We start from the raw sequence: 20,844 nt of genomic DNA on the forward strand, positions 1-20,844 counted from the left end.
TATTATAATATTATAACATATATAATATTATATGTTTAAGAGTTACGGCCGGGTGCGGTGGCTCAAGCCTGTAATCCTAGCACTTTGGAAGGCCGAGGCGGGTGGATCACGAGGTCAAGAGATCGAGACCATCCTGGTCAACATGGTGAAACCCCGTCTCTACTAATACAAAAAATTAGCTGGGCATGGTGGCGCGTGCCTGTAATCCCAGCTACTCAGGAGGCTGAGGCAGGAGAATTGCCTGAACCCAGGAGGCGGAGGTTGCGGTGAGCCGAGATCGCGCCATTGCACTCCAGCCTGGGTAACGAGTGAAACTCCGTCTCAAAAAAAAAAAAAGAGTTACATGGGGTAAGAAATAGATTTTCAAAGACACCAATCAAACTTCCAGAGGTGACAACTACACTGGCTGACATGATTCGACAGATTCGATGTTTCAGAAGAAAAGATAATGAACCTGAAGACAGTGATAAAAATTAAAGTGAAACAGGGTGAAAAAATAATGAAAATAAATGATTAGAACACCAGTAAGCACTATGACAATGTCAAGTGGTCTAACATCCATGTAATTGGAGTTTTCAAAGGATAAAGGGAGAAGTAGTGACAGAAAAAATATTTGAAGATATGGCTAAAAATCCTCCAAAACTGAAGAAAACGATACATCCACAGATTCAAAAAGTTCGGTGAACCCCCAAGCAAAGGAAACATAAAGGAAACTACAGCAAAGCAGGTCATAGTCAAAGTACATAGTCAATGATAAAGAGAAAATCATAAAAGCAGTCAGAGAAAAAAAGACACATTATGTACAGAAAAACATAAAAAGGACAGTAGATTTCTCCTCAGAAACAACGCAAGCAAGAAGACAATGGTACAATATCTATAAAGTAATGAAAGAAAAAAACTATTAACCTAGACTTCTATGTCCAGGGATGACATCTTTCAGAAATAGAGGTGAGGCAGACTTTTTCAAACATACAAAAGCTGACTGAATTCATCACCAGCAGACCCTCACAACAGGAAATGTTAAAGAAAGTCCTTCAGGAAGAAGTGAAATGATACTAGATGGAAAAGTAGATGTACACAATGGAATGATGAACACAGGAAATGGTCACTACAGGGTTATGGAAGATCTTTCTCTTATTATTTGAGTCTCTTTAAAAGATAATTGACTATTTAAACAAAATTGGCAACAATATATTAGATCACAGATGTAAGAAAACACAGAGAAATATCTGTTACAGTTGGGCGCGGTGGCTCATGCCTGTAACCCCAGCACTCTGGGAGACTGAAGCAGGTGGATCATGAGGTCAAGCAGTTGAGACCATCCTGGCCAACATGGTGAAACCCTGTCTCTACTAAAAATACAAAAATTAGCTGGGCATGGTGGTACATGCTTATAGTCCCAGCTCCTCGGGAGGCTGAGGCAGGAGAATTGCTTGAACCTGGGAGGCGGAGGTTGCAGTGAGCCAAGATCATGCCACTGCACTCCAGCCTGGCGACAGTGTGAGGCTTCGTCTCAAAAAAAAAAGAAAAGAAATATCTGTTACCCTGTCAGAAGTTATACAAACCAGGAGAAAATGAAGTGCCACCTTTGAAATACTAAAAGAAAATAGTGTCAACATAGAATTCTGTATCTAGCAAAAATCTTTCAAAAAGAAGGTGAAATAAAGACATATGTTGAGATAATTCACTGCTAGCAGATCAATAATACAAGAAAGAAAGCCCTTTGGGCAGAAGGAGCAGGGTACCCGCACATTCACACTCACATCACATGTGGTCAGCATGTGCACTTTAAAGTCCAACAGACCTAGGTTTTAATCCTGGCTCTGATGCTCATTTCTTGTGTGATCTTGGGTTAGTTCCTAGTCTCTCTGAGGCTCATCTTTCTTCATACATCCAATAAGGACAAAAATGCCTATCTCATCATAGAATTATTATGAATTCTATGAAAGGAGTAATGAGTTAAAATTCAGGGATTCCGGGTGAAATGCCTATGTTAAAGTCTTTGTATAATGCTTGCAACTTTTCTATAAGACTTAAAGTGTGTCAAAATACAAAGTTAAAGAAAAAAATGATAATTATTTTAATTACATGCACACATCCATGTCTCTTAGATTCCTGGCACATTCAGAAAACGGCTTCTGACTAATTAAACATTTTGATCAGCATGAAATTTTCCTAAGGAACTGGAAATATAACTGTACCTGGCATGAACTCGGGCTTCACAAAGGACCAGGACTTAGCTGGGCACTGGAAAACTGCTATACGCCCTTCTAATCACAGGCCAGGAGATAAAGAAAGCCTGGATCAATCAATTCAGCGGCCAGGGCCCATGTGTAACCACCATGTGTGCACATGCACAGAGATGCATCCAAGTACACAATATATACACATGCACAACTCAGCAGGTACTAGAGGCCCTGGTGTAGGTAGGAACTCTTTAGTTCCCCTGGTGTCTTAACTATGAAGACTGAGAGTCAAGGGCAAATACCTTAAGGGTTACTTGAAAAACACCTGAGATATGACCAAACAGCTTACGTAGTCTGCACACCTCCTCCCAGCCACAGTCAGCCCACTCATGTTCTTAATCCTCTCTGCTTCACTGAGCCTTCTCACATATACTTGGCAGCTTCAAAAAGGAGCAGGATCTCTCCTCTAGGACCTAAGAGCACCACCAGTACCAGCTAGCTTTGAGCACTAGCCACCCTCCTCTTACAGCTCAGAGAACAGGAGTCTACATCCTTAGTACACACAGTTACTCTCTGCCATAGCTTCCCTGGAGAGCTAGACTGGAGCGGGTAGAACAGAGTCTATCTCAATTGGTTTGAGGCTCAACCCAACTTTGGCCAGACCCTACACAGGCCAATCCTGCCTGTGCATTTGAGCAGTTGCATGGGAGCTGTGACGAATTAATTCATAGTGAATATGTGTATGTTCTAGAGAAGGAAGAAGTTAAATTCCCACCACCATCTGATCTTTTGACAAGGCTGGTATTTATGTAATTTGGTATCTTATTTAACTGATAGGAAGTTTTGACCCATCCAACCAGCATGGACTTTGGCAAAGTAATGTACATGCTCATCCTTTAATACCCAAGGTTTAACTGCTGGTAGTGCTGATGTTAAAAGCCTCAGGAATAGGAAAAGAAGGCTGAGGCAGTGAGAATGAGTAGACAGAGTATTGAGAGCGAAGCTTGTGTTTCCCAGGTTGTCAGCTGAGATCCAGTCAGAGGGCCTGTTACAAGGCTAATGGGCCCATAACCCCTACCCATGATGACACAGCTGTGGTCTGGCCATGAGACCAAGCTCGCTCAGGCAGCCTCCAGACTGGAGGCTGATGTAGGCAAGACATCATCCCAGATGCCCACCCTCTTCTTAGAGGAAACCTTGGGCCTGGCAGCCACAGTGCTGACCTGCTAATCCAGAGGGTTCTGTGGTCTCCATGAACATAGGGAGCTGTCCCTGCACTTCTGCAGTCCCAGCTTTTCTTCCTGTCCTTGCATACACCCTCATACATCCTGCCCACTGCTGCTCAACCTTTCTGCTTTGCCAAGGAGGAGGGGGGGACACAGGCCCAGTCCCAGCCCCTGCCCCTGCAGAGCCAGGTAGTGAGGGGAGCACAAGGGGCAGAGTGAACTTCTAGACCTCATTCGGTCAACAGGAAGAACCCTCCTCTTGCCCCCAGAAGGACTCAACGTCACCTGCTCAGAATTGATTCAAGAGTAGGGATGGCCTTTCCAGTGAAGTTTAGAGATGAAGACCATTAACTCTAGGGTGGAAAATACACTTCAGATTCCAAGGACCCTGGGCTTGGGAGTAGGCACAGGACCACCCAGCAGGCCAGGAGGCCCACTTTGTCTCTAGCCCTTATGGTCTGAGACTGCTGGTCAGGGATCAGGGTCACCAGAGGGCCAGGCTGGGAGATAGATCAAGTGGAAGTGTGTCAATGTCCACATAGGACCCCCTGACTTGGATGCCTGGGCTCCGGGGCAAGGAGATGGTAGCCATGCTACAAGCACTTGGTCCCTAAGGAGCCCTTCTCAAAAGCAGCACCACAGATGAGCCCTAGAGGAGACTGGAGCTGATCTTGTCAGAGGAAATGCGAAGCCACAGAAGAGGGGCCACTTGCCCAGGATCACACAGCACTAGGGTCATGGCCAGATGCCAGCTCTTTCAGTGCACAGCCAAAGGCTTGACCTCAGAAATTGCCCTTTTTATTCCTGCTCTTGTCACTAATCTGAGCCCAGAAGGCTTACCGACGTGTTCCAGTGTCATGAAGCCCAAATGGAAACACACAACATGGGAAGTGCCAAGGAGCAGCAGAGAGTAAACCACACTAAAGCCTGGAGGCCCAGCTTCTAGAAGGATCACAGAGCAGAATGGCCTCAGAAAACTGCATCATGGCAAGAAGGGCTTAGAGAATGTCTGGTCTAGCCCTGCATGTCATAAAGGAGAAATCTGAGGCCTAGAAAGCAGGAGGGTTTACTCAGAACACAACAACAGAACGGGAAGAAAGAACAATAGCAGATCAAGAACGAGGGCCTGGCCCCAGTGAGTGCTTCACGGGCTGGACCAGGCTGGCCGCTTAACCTGGGACAGGTCTCAGCTCTTCCTGGAAACTCCTATTCCTTATCTGTAAAATGAGGCCATCTCAAGTGTCACCTTCCTCTAAAATCTTCATCTCATCTGTATTAGTTATTTGTTGCTTTTAGCCAATACCAGCAATTTAGTGGCTTAAAACAATATATTAACACATTTATTATATCACAGTTTCCATGGGTCAGGAGTCTGGACATGACTTAACTGGATCCTCTGCTCAGCATGTCACAAGGATGTAATCAAGTTGTCAGCTGGGCTACATTTCTTTCTGGAGCGGGGAGTCATTTTCCAAGCTTGAGTGCTTATTGACAGAATTTGGTTCCTTGTGGCTGTAGGATTCCCCCCTCGGGGGCTCTTAGTTCCTGAAGGCCACCACATCCCTTGTCGCATGATCCCCTCACAGGCCCTCTCCCAGCAAAGCAGCTTACTTCAAGGCCAGCAAGAGGAGTCTCACAAAGAAATATAATCATTGGAGGGACTATCCTGTCACCTTTGAACTTTTGCCACATAACATAACCTGATTGAAGGAATCCCACCCATCACCTTTGCCACACTCTATAGGCTACCAGCAAGTCACAAGTTCCATCTGCACTCAGCGGAGGAGCCTATGCAAGGGGGTGACGCACCTGCGGTCACCTTAGGTTGTATCTACCATTCCATCTCGCAGTCAGGTTTCCAAGAGATGCAACCTTTACACTACTCCACCTCTCTCCTACTGTGGTGAACTGGGCTGATCATCTGGAACAAAACCTCACCGGTCTCCATCTAAGACTAAAGCTCTCCTAGCTGACCCTGGCAGAGGCTGACTCCTGCCTGTGCACTTCACTGGGCATTTCCATGCTGCTCTATCCAGTTCTCCCACATCACACCCAGCCCTCCCCCAGGCAGAGGTGGAAAGACCAACAGACACAGTTGCCCAGACCACAGCTCCAGCTGAGAGTGGTCTTCTTGCTACACGATGGAGGCAGGAGAGGAACCGAGTTCTTCTGGCTCAACATCTTGAGTGCTGTCCTCTTCTGACAAAGATGGGTGACAGCCAGGGTCAGCTGGCTAGCTAGGTACCTTTTCAGGTCTCCAGTTCACTTCTAATCTGGGCAGCAGCCTGCAGTGTTTGGGCTGAACGTAGGGGAGGAAGGGGAAACTTAAGGAATCAGAATCAGGGGAGAATTTCCAAATCCTGGTGCTACAAGTAGGATTTGTTAATATCCTTTAAATAATTTGGGAGTGGTTTCTCCCCAAAAAGAAACCCTTTGGAGGTTTTCTCTGTTCAGAGAAGTGCAGAACCAAACAAAGATCACCTAGTGCCAAGACCTGAGCACAGCAGCCCAGAGACAGTCTGGGAACTGCAGGGTCACACTGGGGAAGAGCCAGACAGCCTTGGGGAGGAAGAGACAAAGCTCAGCCTGCTCCTCAAAGCCAGTGCTGGCAGCACAGAGGCAGTGTGCTGGAAACACCTTCCCTCAACCTCCAAGGCAAGGTAAGAGCCCTTCTCTCTTCTCATTCCTCCTGCTTTACTGGGCTAGAGCTCCTCATCTTGTCCTCCACACAAACACAGAACTGGTCACATCATCCTGTGCCCTCATACTCATTAGTGGCTCCATGGGAACCTCCAGCCTTTAATTCAATTTGGTCAGAACCCTGGGATGGAAAGCACCCCACCTGGAGCTTGACCCACCCTGGCTCCCAAGGGCCCTGTGCATGGCTAACAAGCCCCAGTCTGTGTCTGGTAGGAAGCAGTGTCTGTGAGCCTGTCCCTTCGGTCTCAGCACTTCTGTGCATCTCTTTTCCCCAATGGCCCTTGCTTCCCCTGTTTGCTTTCTAGCCCTCCCCCTTTACTGGACAAGGGAAAGAAACAAGAAACGTGTTCTAAGTGCCTCACTTACTATTTAGTCTGTGCAGTGTTTATTCCCCCCACTCACAGACAGGGTCAGAAGAGAACATTTTCTCTTCCTTTCTCAGAATTAGCACAGCCACTCCCAGAGAGAAAGGTTTTCCTTGTCTCTAGGGACTTGTCTCTGGTGCACAGGCCACAGTTGCAGCTCTCCAGTCCTGGCAGATGGTCCTCCTCCTGCCTGCCCCAGGGTTGGGGGAAACGAAGGGACCAAAGGAGGCTGGAACAGGTCAAAGCTGGGCTGGGTTGTTTGGACAACCCAGTTTCCAGACCAGTTTTTCTCTGGGCCAGCTGTTCCAGGCAGAAGAGCCACCTCTGCAGAGCACCAAGATGAGGTGACAGCTCTCCTTACTCACCCTGAACTCACAGACAGCCTAGCACTGCTCAAAGAGGCCAAGGGCAGTGACTAAGAAATGCTGTAATGATTGATGCCACAAAATCAGGATTACTCCACATACCAGCTACCCTGGCAAAGGAATACCCAGGTGGTGCTCAGTAACCTCCGACGGGCACTGCCTGTGCAGAACAGGAAGGGCAGGGAACAAAGGTCATCAGGCCTTTGGAGGGTGGGGTTTCAGGCCTTAGAGTAGATCATGAGGTGACCCATGAGCAGGGGGCTGCACCAATTGACCTGAACAGGCTGTCTTCTCTGGGTTGGGGGTGGGTTCAAAATGGCAGTCCCTGCCTCCACTCTGGCTCCCTGGCTTTCAGCCTTAGCTTTTTGTGCAGCCAGCTTAAGATGGGTTTCTGTTCTCCAAGGCATGGAAAGGGGCACTCCCTTATACAATGTTGCTCTCTCTCAAGTCCTTGGAGACCCCAGAGCTTGTGGGGTGATGGAACCCAGCAGACAGGCGTAGGGGAAAACATCCAAGAAAGCAAAGGAAGTGATCAAGCGTCCACTGGAACAGAAGTCCAGTGAGACAGGGAGGGACCATAACAGGGGCAGGAGGGGCTCATATACCTAATGATCAGATGACAGGGGGACTCACACACCCAGTGCCCAAAGGATGGGGGGCTGACATATCCTAATGACCAGAGGACAGGGAGCTCACACACCAATGATCAGAGGATGGGAGACTCACACACCCAACGACCAGAGGACAGGGACTCACACACCCAACGACCAGAGGACGGGGACTCACACACCCAATGACCAGAGGACGGGCACTCACACACCAATGGCGAGAGGATGGGCACTCACACACCCAATGACCAGAGGACGGGGACTCACACACCCAATGAACAGAGGATGGGCACTCACACACCAATGACCAGAGGATGGGGACTCACACACCCAATGATCAGAGGATGGGGACTCACACACCCAATGACCAGAGGATGGGGGACTCACACACCCGATGACCAGAGGACGGGGGACTCACAGATCCAATGATCAAAGGATGGGGACTCACACACCCAATGATCAGAGGACGGGGACTCACACACCCAATGATCAGAGGACGGGGACTCACACACCCAATGACCAGAGGACGGGGACTCACACACCCAATGATCAGAGGACGGGGACTCACACACCCAATGACCAGAGGACGGGCACTCACACACCAATGAACAGAGGATGGGCACTCACACACCAATGACCAGAGGACGGGGACTCACACACCCAATGACCAGAGGACGGGCAGTCACACACCAATGACCAGAGGACGGGGACTCACACACCCAATGATCAGAGGACGGGGACTCACACACCCAATGACCAGAGGACGGGGACTCACACACCCAATGATCAGAGGACGGGGACTCACACACCCAATGACCAGAGGACGGGCACTCACACACCAATGAACAGAGGATGGGCACTCACACACCAATGACCAGAGGACGGGGACTCACACACCCAACGACCAGAGGACGGGCAGTCACACACCAATGACCAGAGGACGGGGACTCACACACCCAATGATCAGAGGACGGGGACTCACACACCCAATGACCAGAGGACGGGGACTCACACACCCAATGACCAGAGGACGGGGACTCACACACCCAATGACCAGAGGACGGGCACTCACACACCAATGAACAGAGGATGGGCACTCACACACCAATGACCAGAGGATGGGGACTCACACACCCAATGACCAGAGGACGGGGACTCACACACCCAACGACCAGAGGACGGGCACTCACACACCAATGACCAGAGGATGGGGGACTCACACACCCAATGACCAGAGGATGGGGCACTCACACACCAATGACCAGAGGATGGGGGACTCACACACCCGATGACCAGAGGACGGGGGACTCACAGATCCAATGATCAAAGGATGGGGACTCACACACCCAATGATCAGAGGACGGGGACTCACACACCCAATGATCAGAGGACGGGGACTCACACACCCAATGACCAGAGGACGGGGACTCACACACCCAGTGGCCAGTTTCTGGTCACATGCTGTATCCAACCTGAGCAGGGAGCAGAGGGGGAGGAGTCCGGAAGGGCTGCCAGCAGTCCTGCAGAACACCCATGGAAGGCCAAAGCAGTCAGGGAACCCAGAGCACTGTGGTGACAGGATGGACAGGGGAGCTTAAAGGGGCCAGCTTTGGTCCATCTGGGTACAGTGTGGCCCTGCAGAGAGAGACAATAGTCCCTCCCCTACAATCCTTCATTGTTCCTGAGGTCTCACACTAAGAGAAAGAATCAAGAAAATAAACATCTCCAGTGGAGCTGAGCTTCAGAACTGGATGGAAGCTTAAGCTTATAAGCCCTCTCTATAAATTCCATCCTCAGAATGTTTCTGTTCTGACCTAGTTCAGCCACCTGGATCTCCTGCCTCCAGTCAGACCACATTCTGCCTTCACCTTCTAATCCATTAGCATCTCCTTCTGGGTCAAAACCCCCCAGTGGATCCCCACTGCCTACAGCGAGGCCCTCCGGGGCCTGATCCTACTGACTCCTCCAGGCTCAACCCCTTCTCCCACCACTATTTCCCCACCTGCACCAGAATCCCACCACCCTGAACCACACCCGATTCCCCAGAAGCCCCAGGCCTTTCACTGCCTTGGCACAGTCAGGCCCTCTGCCCTTAATGCCTCCCCTTGTCTGCTGGTGAGTTCCTGCTCACTGTGCAAAACCTCCTCCAGGAAGCCTTCCTTGACTCCTCCAGGCATATCACGCTCATAGTCTTACTTGTGTATGTAATAGTCATCTTAATACTGGCTGAGATTTGTTGCCTGCTTATTGTGGGTCAAATACTGCTCTGCCCACCTTTCACACCTGAAGGCATATAACCCCAATGCCACAAAGCCTCTGCCCTTACAGTCCACCCTGGCTGAACTCCTTAGGGGAAGTAACAGAGCTGTGAGGATGAGGTGCTATTCCCTGGAGCAGCTTTGGTGGCCCCAGAGGAGTGGGCAGGGGGAGTCTGTCCCACTTTTGGCCAACTTGTCTCTGAGCACGGATGGGGAGCGGGGGAAAACACTGGCCAGGGAGTCAAAGGGTCCTGCCATCTGTGTAAAAGCCTTCGCCTCGCAAACATTCGCTTTCTTTATAAAACAGGATGAGCAGCCCTTCCTGTCAGATCATGAGGATGTAGACCCTGCAGCTCACAATACAGAAATGATCAATGATTCTCAAAACCTTGCACCCCACTTCTATTTCCCTCAACATCTGCAAGGAGGGAGGGGATGGAGACTGCTGTTACTATTAACAAAATTACCTATCACTTGAGCTTTTATCATGTGAGTTTTAATCACGTGCCATGTATTGATGCACTTGATCTTCCTGGTAATGATCACCCTACTGCACGGGTGAGGAAAATGAGCACTGTTGGTGCCAGTGCCTACCAACACTGTCCATTTAGCAGGGGGTGGGCTAAGATGGAAGCCCAGGATGCAGGAGGACCAACATGGTGATGGTGTGGGGGTGGGAGCTGGGACTGGGTCTCTAAGCCCTGCTTAGTCTGCGAGGGACACCATATACCCCTTTGGCTCTGGCCTTTCCCTGCCCTCCCAGCCCACCACCAGGCTGTGGAAAAGAGTACCCCTGGGCTAGGAGCACCTGGGAGCTATCACTTGCCCTGTCATCCTCATCATGGTTCCTCTCTGTGTGGAAAAAATACCTACTGGAAGCGAAGTGCAGGGCAGCCCTATCTCTGTTGCTTGGCAACCCGAGCCAAGCACATCATCAGGAGAGGGGAGCCAGCATGCCCCTCCCCCACATTGTGCCCCCAGGTCTGGCTGCACCCAGGTGTAGGTGGGCCAGGAATGCCTCCCAGGAGAGGAGGTGGTAGGAGTGGTAGGCTGGAGAGGATCCTGCATGTGGGACCCAGGGCAGTTCTGGGGGCAATGGTCGGTAGCACCCCTGATCCCACACCTCTCACCCCTGCAGCCCCTCTCACCAGCAGCAGGCTTGTCTCCAGCCTGGGAGTGTCACTGGCTTGGCCTCATACTCAGAGAGGGCATGGAATTGCAGAACCAGTTAGAGCTCCACTGGCCCAAGGGGTCACACAGCCCAGCAGTCTTGAGAAGATATACTGAGAAAGCCAAAGCTGGGGCTTATCTAACACACAGCCAGCCAGTGGCAGACTGGGGATAGAATCAGGGTCTCCAGGGCCCTGGTATCTCTGGGCCTGGAGGGAGGATGTGGCCAGGAAAGGGTTACCCCAGAGTAGGTGGGAACCAGCCATTTAGTTTAACTGGTTCTTCCCTTGTTAGTAATTAGTTCTCAGCTAGAACCATGGCAGTGGGCTGAGGGCTGACTTGGGAGGGATTTAGCTGCCCCCCATAGGCTCTATCAACTAACTCCCTTCAAACCACCCTAAATAAGCAGTTCATTCCATGAAAGAACAGAGTGCCTGCCGTGCAAGGCCAGCTCCCACGCGGAGACCCCACTTCCCTCCTCCCTGCTCAGGGCCCCGGAGGTTCCTCTTCAGCAAAGAGCTTGGCACAAACATTTCCCCTGAGTCATGCACAGCAGACCTCCTGTCCAAAGACCTCAGGGCTCTTCTGTCCCCTCCCCTCCAGTCCTGGGCCAGAGTCTGCCTTTGAGGCAAGAGGTCCAACAGTCCACCGTGTTTCTCACAGTGACCTGGGTCTGAATTCTAGTTCTGCCACACTCATAGTGAGTCCATGGGCAGGGCCAGCTCTCTCTGAGCCTCTGCCTCCTGACCCACAAAACAGAGATGATCCCACATCCATCACAGGGTGGCTGGGAAGATACAAAGTGCCTCGTGTGAAGCCTCCGGCACAGTGGCTGTTCAATAAATGCCATGTGAGTGAACTCATGTGACGAAGGACACAGGCTGCCATTCTTTTCATGCATTTCCTGGAAGTAACCTTTGCCTTGAAAGCTCTATTCTGCCCTCAGGGATGAGGTATCATCTGCCTCCTCAGGACTCAGGCCTGTCCCTTAGGTATATCAGCCCTTTGGGACAGGTGATGACTGGCCCAGAGCATGTGGTCTGGTCACCTGGGATCCCTCTGTCCTTGCTACCAAGAGATCAGAATAAATAAGTTTTTCTACTAAAAATACATTACTTTATTAAAATGCTAAATTATGCATATCAGTCAATATTTATTTTTTTAAAAGACCTTACTTTGTTTAGGGCAAAAGTTATGAAAATAATGAAAACAATTTTGAAATCTCAAGCCCCAAGATATGGTAAGGAACCTCCTAGGATTTCTTAGGAGTTGTGAGTCTTCATCTTTTTCTTCCTTTCTTCTAGGAAACAAAGACTGGCCTGCCATTCCAAGTTCCCAGGGGCTTCGAGTCCCCAGGCCCTGCTTGGAGCCCCATTTCCTGGCAGCCTGTCTTTCCGCCCTAACAAAAGCTGTCCATCTCAGGGCGTGTCTGGTACTTCTCCCTAGCAACCTCCACCAGAGCTCCCCCGGCTTCTCTTCCCTGTGGTGAGAAACAGAAAAGGATGGCAGACGCAGAGAAAATGCCCAGCAGCTTTCCTGGTAGTCCACCCCCAATGCTTACGAATTATGCTGTTCTGCCTAACCTCTCTCACCTTCCCCAATGGTCCTGCCCAATATTTTACCAAAACCATTCACACTGAAATCAGACAGCCCCTACACATTCAATGGTTGATTCATTCAGCAACAATGGAAGACATGGGTGGGGAGGACAGGGAAAATCTGCAGTCTGAATGGGACACAAATGGTACCACCCTCGGGCCTGTCCCAAGAGAGTCTGCAATGTTGGGGCAACACCTATAAGGATAAACATTCATAGACTGATTTTAGGGATAGGATAAGGAACAAAAGAACAAGAAGGTTTTATTTATTTATTCCTTTAGTGACAGAGTTTCACTCTGTTGCCCAGGGTAGAGTGCAGTGGTGCCATCTCGGCTCACTGAAACCTTCACCTCCTGGGTTCAAGCGATCCTCCTGCCTCAGCTTCCCATGCAGCTGGGATTGTAGGAAGGCGCTACCATGCTTGGCTAACTTTTGTATTTTTTAGTAGAGACAGGATTTCACCATGTTGGCCAGGCTGGTCTCGAATTCCTGACCTCAAGTGATCCACCCGCCTCAGTCTCCCAAAGTGCTGGAATTACAGGCGTGAGCCACTGCACCCACCCTTATTTTGTTATAATTTAATGTGATTCATTATAATCTGGGGGCTGAAAATGATAATGATAATCAGATCATGCAAAAGACGGTAATTACTATCACATCTACACAGCCAGAACATATCCTAAGTTTCTTTTTTTCTCTGCTGATAAGTTCTCTTGCTATGTATCATCAGAATTAAAGGTGCCACCTTCCTCTTATACCAACTACAGGTTAATTCTCCTCCTAATGTCTGTCTGACTCTCTCACTCACACACATTTCTTTAAACAAATAAAAAAGCAAAGGTTTTTACCCTTGCTTTTTAGGTTTTACCCCAACATCCACGAACGGGCCCTTTCTTATGCCAGCCACTGAGGAAAGGAGAAAAACTGAGAAGAGAGAAAGCAAGAGCAGCTGGGATTGTAGGAAGAATCTTGCTTAGCTAAAGCAAGAGCCTTAGCTAAGGCTTAAAACAACAAGGTGATTTCCTCCAGATCTCAAAGCGAGCTCTGACAGGCTGAGGTCTGGTGTGTCCCTTCTCACCTCTGGTGGCCTGGCTGTTCTCATGTATCTCTTCAGAGACTAGGAATGAGGAAGTGCCCCCAAGAACTTCAGGTTTTTTGAGATGAACTGTGAGTTGGGCATGCCCAAGGTTAAATGATCCAGCTGGGTGTGGTGGCTCACACCTGTAATCCCAGCATTCTGGGAGGCTGAAGTGGGCAGATCACTTGAGGTCAGAAGTTCGAGACCAGCCTGGCCAACATGGTGAAACACCATCTCTACTAAAAGTACACAAATTAGCCAGGTGTGTTGACATGGGCCCATAGTCCCAGTTACTAAGGAGGCTGAGGCACAAGAATTGCTTGAACCCAGGAGGTGGAAGTTGCAGTGAGCTGAGATTGTATCATTGCACTCCAGCCTGGGTAACAGAGCAAGACTCCATCTCAAAAAAAAAAGAAAAAAAAGAAAAAAAAAGATTAAATGATCCAATCCTTCAGAAAATAGAAGTTGCTGGTTAAAAAAAAAAACTGCCTTGAAAAAGCAGCAGGTGTCAGGAATTTGAAATAAGAATCCTATTTCAAAGCCACCTCAGCTTCCTTCACTTTTAATCTACTGATGGGCCATCAGCAAATCTCACACAGTGAGGATAATCTCATCATTTTCAAATCAAGATATTTAATAAGCACAAACCACCTGCAGGTGGGGAAAGGTGAAATGCTGACTAAGACATAGTCCTCAGAAGATGCTTAAAATTCAATTAGGGTTTTTGTACCTGAAAAAGTTAACATTTAAAAATCCTTAGCTAACAGAGACAACAGAAGACAGGTCACAGGGAAGCATATGACCGTATTTAAGAAATGTTCAGAGAAAAACAAAGCTGTGCCACGGTGTGCGGCCAGGTGGGCTGGTAGGCCAGGGCAGCAAGGGTGGAGCTGAGCTTCTCAGAGCAAGTGAGTCTGGAAGTTGGTGGGGAGGAGGAAGAAGCTTCCTAGGAGGGGCTGCTGGCACATCTACCAGGCCAATGAAGGGCTCTGTGCAGGAGGGCAGGTGTTCCATGGTGTGGCTGGTAGGAGGGTAGGGGTCTGGATGGGCCAGGCTGTGGACAGAGGAGTGAGCCTTCCAGGCAGTGAGGGCCACTGAATGATAATTAACCCTTAGCTAGAGAGGAATGGGCTGAAAGTGCAGGGACTGCCCCTCCTCAGTACCAGCAAGCCAGACATCTGAGAGTCACCCTTGTCCTCCTGAACCTCCATACTATACACATACACTTTCTTTATTTCTTTTTTGAGATGGAGTTTTGCTCCTATTGCCCAGACTGGAGTAAAATGGCACGATCTTGGCTCACCACAACCTCTGCCAGGTTCAAGCGATTCTCCTGCCTCAGCCTCCCGAGTAGCTGGGATTACAGGTGTGTGCCACATGCCTGGCTAATTTTGCATTTTTAGTAGAGACGGGATTTCTCTGTGTTGGTCAGGATGGTCTCAAACTCCCAACCTCAAGTGATCTGCCCACCTGGGCCTCCCAAAGCACCCCATACACTTTCTATAGAACAGGGCAGAACGGGCAAGGCCCTCTGCGTAGGGTAGGCTCTTTCCAAGACCTACTTTCTACACACAGCCCAAGGACAAAGTAGTAGTAGCCTACTGCCTATAGAAGCATCCCCTGCTCTGAAGCCTACGGAAGCTGCCTCTGACACCAGCCCCCCAAGGCGGGGCAGGCGCCCTGCTCTAGGTCCCAATAGCAGCTGTTCTCTCATCATGGCTCTCATAGACCTTTACTGTAATTATATCCACAAATGTCTGTGCTCCCAGTGAACTGTAAGTTTCAGGAGGGCAGGGATACTCTCAAAGAATAAACAAATAAACAGATAATGGAGGGAGGAAGGGAGAAGGAGTGGGGAGGGAAGGATAAATGAACAAATGACTAAACAACTGAACATCCAAAAGGTTCTGCCTGCAGGGTCGCCTCATTGCACAGCTCCAAGGAATGCTATTCACATTATGCTCTAAATGGACAGCACCTCCAGCAGCACAATGCCAGGGGCAGGGCAGGCAGGTAGGTGGCTGGTCGGAGGGATAAATTGGTCTGCTGGCCTCAGCTAGGAAAGCAAAGCAGACAGAGCTTTTGTGTCTCCATCCAATCGTCCTGCTTTCGCTGGAAGAGTCTTGGGGAAGGGGAGGTCAGAAAAAGAGAGTGCACAGCGGACACATCCCTAACCATCCCTTCCCACCACACACACTGAGATGTGCCGGGTGAAGCCTGAAAGCCAACAGAATGCCATTAGAGCTTAGGAGGAAGACATGGATCCCACAGGCCCACTCTCCTTCCTCAGACACTTGCTCCTGTTTGTCTTCTCTGGACACCATCAAATGCCCCAGTCAGGACTGATATATGTCACACCCCCTGTCGCCTACCACTGCCATCAGCACAAGAGCATATCCACTAGGCTCAGAGAGCCATCTGGCACCAATGGGACTGCATAGTCTCCCTGCCACAAGGAAATCTCTCACCCTGGTCCACAGCACCATCCCCACAATCCCAGCCTGTGCCAGGCTGACACTGTCGACCAGCCTATATTTCATGGGCCAGGGAGACAGCAGTACCTCTGCTGCCAGGAGGGGGCTCTTTCACTGGCTTGAGGTATTTCCTCCAGAGTGCCTTCTCAAGGGCCTCCCATTCAAACCAGTTCCCTGGTATCTTCAAAGACCTGATGTCCACTTGGGATTATCCAGCCCAGGGTGTGCTCCATATCCTGGTCCATGCACGCCATTCCTCTTGGGAATCCATTGCCCTTGCCCACCAGCCTAGAGAGATGCCACCATTATGCTAGATACAGGAAATAAGATAAAGCCACATTCCTCCAGCTCCTTCCCCTGGCCCCTCTCCAGGGGACTCGGCTCCTATCAGCAAGCCCATGGTGCTCTAGAAGACTCTGCTGAGCTCAGCTGGCCCATGTCCCCCATATACAGAAGGTAAAGGACCTCCGAGGTCATATAAAAAGGGAGAGTCAGGGTCAGGGTGAGGGCCAGCCCTTAGGAGGCTCTCTCCACTGCAGAGGATGCTGGCACAAATGGCCAACAGCTGCCAAACTGTGCAGGCAAGGTAGAAGAAGCGGCTGTGGAGGTGACTCCCTATCTCTACCTACACAGAGATGCACATGTGCCCCACCTAACTCAAAAGCTCTGTAAAACAACCCACTAATGACACAACAAAGTGGAATCAGGCTTTTCAGGGCCTGCTTCAGAAGGCACCAGGGTGGCCAGCAGCCCATCTAATGGATGGCAGTGATTCTCTAATGACCACGTTCCAAGGGACCACAACCCTGCATTTCTACCAGTCACAAGCCCCAGCTCTAAGCCTGGCCAGACAGCAGCAACCCTCACTTCCTCTCAGGGAGGCTCCCCAGTTGTTGGCTTCCCCAATTCAAGGTCATCTTACTTTACTCCACGATGACACGCTAGTGAAAAATACCGGACTGGGAACAAGAGGTGGGCTCCAGCGCAGAAGTAGGAACAACTCACAATGGGATTCTGGAACTCTGGGCAAGGCCTCCCTGTTCCCTGGGGCTCAGACTTCCCATGTGAACTTGTGGAAGAGGTGGTGGATTCATTTCTTAGGCTTCAGCTCTCATTTCTGTCATTTTGGGAGCAAAGTCCTTCACCAGGGTAGGACTCACCAGGGGCCTCAGTTCATCAGGGATTCTGAGGGAACCCAGATGTTCCCTCAGACTCACCAGAGACACTTTCTTCCCCAAACTCCTAGTCCCTTTTGAAGCTTGTGCAGACTTAGAATAAACAAATGTTTGTTAAGAACCTACAGGGTCCAGGCCCTTTGAGAGGCACTAAGGAAACATGAAGAATTGTCTTCAAGCGACCATTTTTCAGAGACAGAAAGTGAGTCAAAGAGAGGCCTCAAATTTTTCTAAAGATAACACAGCTAACAATTCAACTCCCAGGCTGCCTGATCCCTGCAGGTTATCTCCCAGGGCTGCAGGCCCAGTGGGACTAGCGCTGGGATGTGAATACTACCAAAATCCCTTACACACACAGGGAACGGTCAGCGCTATGAAACTGAGATCTATTAGAACCAGAAAATCAGAATCCAGGGCAAAGGCTAGCTGGCTGAGTGGATCTTGTCTGAAATGCCCAGCCTGGCCCCCAAACCCATCTCCATATTGGGCCTGGACACTACCTTCTAACGCCCTTCTCTGAACCATCCATCTCAGGCAATGAGCATCAGCAGACAGGAGCCAGCCACGTGACCTCCATAACCTCCTGTACACACAGCACAGTAGCACTGTTCCTGGCCCACCCAGTCCTCCCACCGTTGCCTTTCTTTTGGCCTCTCTTGTCAGAGAGGTACCAACCCAGGTGAACAGGACTGGTCTGCAGAGCCAGAGCTGGGGTCCTGACCCCCCAAGGACAGCGTCCTCCCACAGCAGCGCTAACCAGGATTCAGCTTGTCTCCCGCAGCCCCACTCGAGGCCTCTGGAGGGATGCTCGGAAAGCCACTCCTTCCTACAGGTGGCAGAGGGGTCCCGGATCTTCAATCTGGGCTTCCCGCCTCAGAACCAACCTGGTTTTCAGAGATGCTTTTTGGGGAGGAAGCCGGGCAGCGGAGAAGCAGTCTCCCCCTCCCCCAGCTCTGGCCGGCTGCCACGGTGACCTCCCCTCCCCCAAGAAGGGCGGTGAGCTGGGAGGTGGGGGTGGGAAGAATCCACGGTTGCTCTCAGGAGGAGTGCTGGGAAGCAAGGCAGGGCGTGTCGCCTGGGCCTTTCTCTGCCCAGAGCCAGGTGTGAGGTGCCCCTGTATCATTCCTCAAATCGCCTCGAGTTGGGGGAGCCCTCACTGTCATTGCCCAGATCTCTGAGCATCAAGGAGGCTAATAAGCACCGGCGAAGGGCAGCGGGTCTAGAACCTTCTGTGCCGAGTCGGACGTGAGCCAGGGGAGGTAGGCGCCCGGTTCCCCATGGCCCGCATTCGCTCTTTCGAGCAGAGACAGGTGTCGGTCTTTTCTCCCCCCGTGGCTGTTTGTCCCAGGGCCTGGACGTGCTCCTTCGCATGGTGCCCGGCAGGGTCCGCAGGGAACCCCCAGTGCATCGGAGTGGGACTCGGCCAGACCCCAGCTTCGCTTCGGTCTCCAAGGGGGGCGCCCGTCGCTCTCCCCACCCCCGCCAGCACCCAGCCACCTGCGCGGTCGCCCGCAGCCGGTGCCGCAGTGTGAGCTAGCCAGCGAGCCCGGGTCCTTCACGCCCCGGCCCGCGCCGTGGAGCAAGCCGCCGCCCTCCGGGCCCCCTGCCGCGCCGCACCTGCACCCGCACCCCGGGCCCCCCACCTAGAATCCACCCTCACCTCCACCCCTGGTGCCAACGCCTCTTTCCGTCTCTTTCCTTGGCCCCTCCCTAGTCCGACCCCGCCCGAGCCGGCCCTGACCTCCCCATCCCCGTCCCTCTCCTCCACCTTGGCAAGGAGGGGCCTTTGCGAGCCGGGGCCGGGGGTCCCAATGGGGTGGGCGATTGGGAGGCGGGGGTCGACTCGGCGACAAGCCAATAGATTAAGCCGGGTACTTACCGCTCTGCTCCCCCAGGAACACCAACTTGAATTTTCTCAGTGGATTCCCAAAATCTCCCCCTGCGGACATGATGCTGGCAGCCGGGGCCGGGAGAGGAGGAGGAGGAAGAAGCGAAGGAGCAGGGAGGGGAGAGGAGGAGGGCGAGGGTAGGCGGCCGGCGGTGCGGGAGCCGGAGGGGGAAGGGCTGGCTGCGCGTGTCCCTGACTCCCCAGCTGCGTCCCGGCCCCGGCCTGCGGCTGCGTGTCCGGCGGCGGAGGAGGAGGAGGAGAGGGAGGAGGAGGCGCAGGAAAGCTGGGGCTGGGCTGCTGCGGGCGGTGCTGACTGCGGTGCGAGGGGCGCGCTCTTTACGCCCGAGGCGCGGCGCTGCAAGAGAGGCGCGGGCGGAGCGGGGCGCAGGGACAGCGCGCGGGGCGGAGGAGCGCTCTCCAGAGCCACGCCAGTCGGCCCCCGCCCGCCTCCCTCCTCCGCCGGCGCCTGCGCTCTGCGCGCTCCCCAGCCTCTGATGTCATGCGGGGCCCGCGGCGCTGCGGGGCTGGGGGGCGTGCGCCCGCCCATCCCAGCCCGCACCGGGGCGGGAGAGAACCGCCTCGCCGTGCTTCTGAGGCGACCCCGGATCGGACCGTCTCTCGCTGCCCCGCTACGTCTGTCTTCCCCACTCTACCCGTCTTTTGAACCCAGAAAATGACACGAAATTGTCAGGGGACATTTGTTTCTGGTCTTTTAAACCTAGATACCAGTCCCTTCCTCCACCTCGCGAGACACCGATGCACGGCGCAGCCGTCCCACGGGGCGGAAAGGAACGAAGGTGGGGGAGAGCCAGGGTGTGGCGAGGCGCCTCAGGGCGGGCAGACCTAAGGAAACCTGGCGTACTTGGCGCAGATGGGGCTCGACTCTTGCCCCCTGTGGCTTCTAGCTCGCCCTCCCCTCTCGAGGCCTAGACCCTTTATTTGGGCGGCCTCTTCTGGGGTCTCTGGGTGCCTCTGCAGATCTGGCCAGCGAGAGAGGAGCTGCCAATATAGGGCGCGCCTACCTCAAACCAGCGGCTCGTTTGGATCATTTTATGCTAAATCCTAACCTACTCCATGGGAGAGAAGGAACGGTGACACTCTCAATGCCAGTGCCTCTATCTCCAGGACGGTGCCCTACGTTTCTTGATCCTGGGGTCACCAGGCTGACAACGCCACTCCCCACCCTGGCAATTAGGTGTATCTGGACAATGAGCTATCTGAGGACAGGTGGGCGACCTCTCCTTGGCCTCTACTGGCCTGGCCCATCGAGGCACACGGACCAAGTTGTGAATGCGTGAGAGCAAAGAGCAGACGCCAAGCGCTAGAAACACTCCGAGGTCAGCCCAAGCCTAAGGTATGCTGGTTAATTGAGGTTTTACAAAGCTGTCCCTTACTGTCCTGCCACCACATGGTCTCGTTCATTTATGGCTGTTCAGTGAGCATTTATTTGAGATTATAATCTGTATTTTGGTGAACACGATGGTGTGTGCACGCATGTGTTATACAAAGAGAGAGGAGTGACACACAGCCTTCACCTCCAGATTTCTGGTGGACACTTCTTACATCCTTTTGACTTATGGGCTTGCTTGGGCAAGCCTGTCTCCCTGGAGTGCTCACCTCAAATGACTCTCCTATTTCTTGTTAAAAACCTGACCGCAAGTTCCATAAAAGCAGTAGTTGAAGCTCCACCACTGGAGCATCCCAAGGACATAGCTCAGAGTTTAAGAAATAGTTGTTGAATGTTTGAATGAA

At 51.7% G+C, this 20,844-nt stretch overlaps 1 protein-coding gene across 1 annotated transcript in view; it reads right to left on the reverse strand.

The window, feature by feature from the left end:
- RAB6B (RAB6B, member RAS oncogene family) overlaps nucleotides 1-19,568 on the reverse strand; it is a 71,727-nt gene extending 52,159 nt beyond the window's left edge. Inside the window, exon 1 of the mRNA XM_012451195.2 lies at nucleotides 19,084-19,568. Coding sequence (XP_012306618.1) covers nucleotides 19,084-19,153 — 70 coding nt within the window. The 5' untranslated portion in view covers nucleotides 19,154-19,568. The remainder of the gene's footprint in view (nucleotides 1-19,083) is intronic.
- Between the last annotated feature and the right edge of the window lie 1,276 nt (nucleotides 19,569-20,844).

Source organism: Aotus nancymaae, unplaced genomic scaffold, assembly GCF_030222135.1.
Source record: "Aotus nancymaae isolate 86718 unplaced genomic scaffold, 86718_ANA_hifiasm-v0.15.2.pri h1tg000019l, whole genome shotgun sequence".
NCBI lineage: Eukaryota > Metazoa > Chordata > Mammalia > Primates > Aotidae > Aotus > Aotus nancymaae.